The sequence below is a fragment of the Rissa tridactyla genome, chromosome 1 (assembly GCF_028500815.1).
Source record: "Rissa tridactyla isolate bRisTri1 chromosome 1, bRisTri1.patW.cur.20221130, whole genome shotgun sequence".
Taxonomy (NCBI): domain Eukaryota; kingdom Metazoa; phylum Chordata; class Aves; order Charadriiformes; family Laridae; genus Rissa; species Rissa tridactyla.
The window spans coordinates 128,944,259-128,945,565 of NC_071466.1; the positions used below are offsets into that span (position 1 = coordinate 128,944,259).

General features: G+C 44.8%; 1 protein-coding gene across 1 annotated transcript; it reads right to left on the minus strand.

Annotated features, from left to right (window-relative positions):
• Positions 1 to 526: 526 nt before the first annotated feature.
• LOC128905808 (dolichyldiphosphatase 1-like) lies at positions 527 to 1,050 on the minus strand. The gene is given in 2 exon segments (XM_054192396.1): positions 527 to 789; positions 792 to 1,050. Coding segments are annotated over 2 exon segments (519 nt in total). The 5' UTR covers positions 1,048 to 1,050.
• Positions 1,051 to 1,307: the final 257 nt, after the last annotated feature.

Consider the following 1,307-nt stretch of genomic DNA (forward strand, 5'->3'; position numbering starts at 1 on the left):
CTGTAGGTCCAAGTGTAACTGGAATTTTACAGACATAGCTTATCGATGGTTTTCCCCCAATGTTGAAAGCATGGAGGGTTGATGATAGTGACAAATAGTATTTAACAAGGACTTCTTGACCCAGCAGTGGCCTTTGGGATATTTAATAACGGTCAACTCAGGCTAGGAAAGCCTCTGATATATAAAAAACATGGCAGCATACTCACATCTCTTCATTTAGCAAGAGAGGCAGACTAGTCTTATACAGTCACGGAATCACGGAATCACGGAATCTTCAGAGTTGGAAGGGACCTCTAGAGATCATCTAGTCCAACTCCCCTGCTAGAGCAGGGTTGCCTAAAGCACATCCCTCAGGGCTGCATCCAGGCGGGTCTTGAAAATCTCCAGAGAAGGGGACTCCCCAACCTCCCTGGGCAGCCTGTTCCAGTGCTCTGTCACCCTCATTGTAAAGAAGTTTTTCCGTGTATTTGAACGGAACTTCCTATGTTCTAGCTTGTGCCCATTTTTATTTTTTCTTTTTTTTTTATTAAAAAATAAAAAAGAACTCTGAAATTGGCCATGCAGCTATCCTTGGGAAGAGAGGAGTTAATATCTCTTGTGTGAAGGCAAACCAGGCTATGGCCATGATGCTTCCTGCCACACCTCCATATAAGACTTGGCTCCAGGTGTGGTAAAGCAAATAAACCCTACTATATGAGACTAGCAAAGCCACTGTGACGAGGCAGATGGACAGCACATGTCGCCATAGTAAATCCAGAAACCTCGCATTGTTTGTTTGGTGCATTCTTCGCAGGGCCGAGGCTCCCGGATTACATTTTTTATTAACCAGTTCACTCCCTCGTTGAATGCCAGCCCTCCCAAGAAAGAGATCGTGTGAAGCTCTCTCTTGAATATGATGAGTGTTACAAAGCCAACAATAATGAATATTGGACCAAGACTCAAATAAGCTAAAAGCTGACCAGAGAAATCACCTGCGGGATACTCGACGTGAGTGAGGGAGACCGGCCGCCACGGAGCGGGGAGCGAGCACTCTCCGACTGCGGCCATCTTACCCGGATACCGGGTGAATTTTAAAGAAGTCAGAGGAATAAATACAATTCCAACCACTTAGAGCCAACCAATCTTATTTACAAAATTTCAACAGACCGAGCATGGAAAATGAATGAAGAAAACTTTGCCAGGAGGAGTCAAAGACTTTCTTTTAGGTGGCTGTCCAGGCAGTAAATTGGAAGAATATTGTGGGCTAACTCAGCTGAAACACTCCTGAAAAAACCCAAAATGCCTCTGCATCCAAAGCATGCTCACCA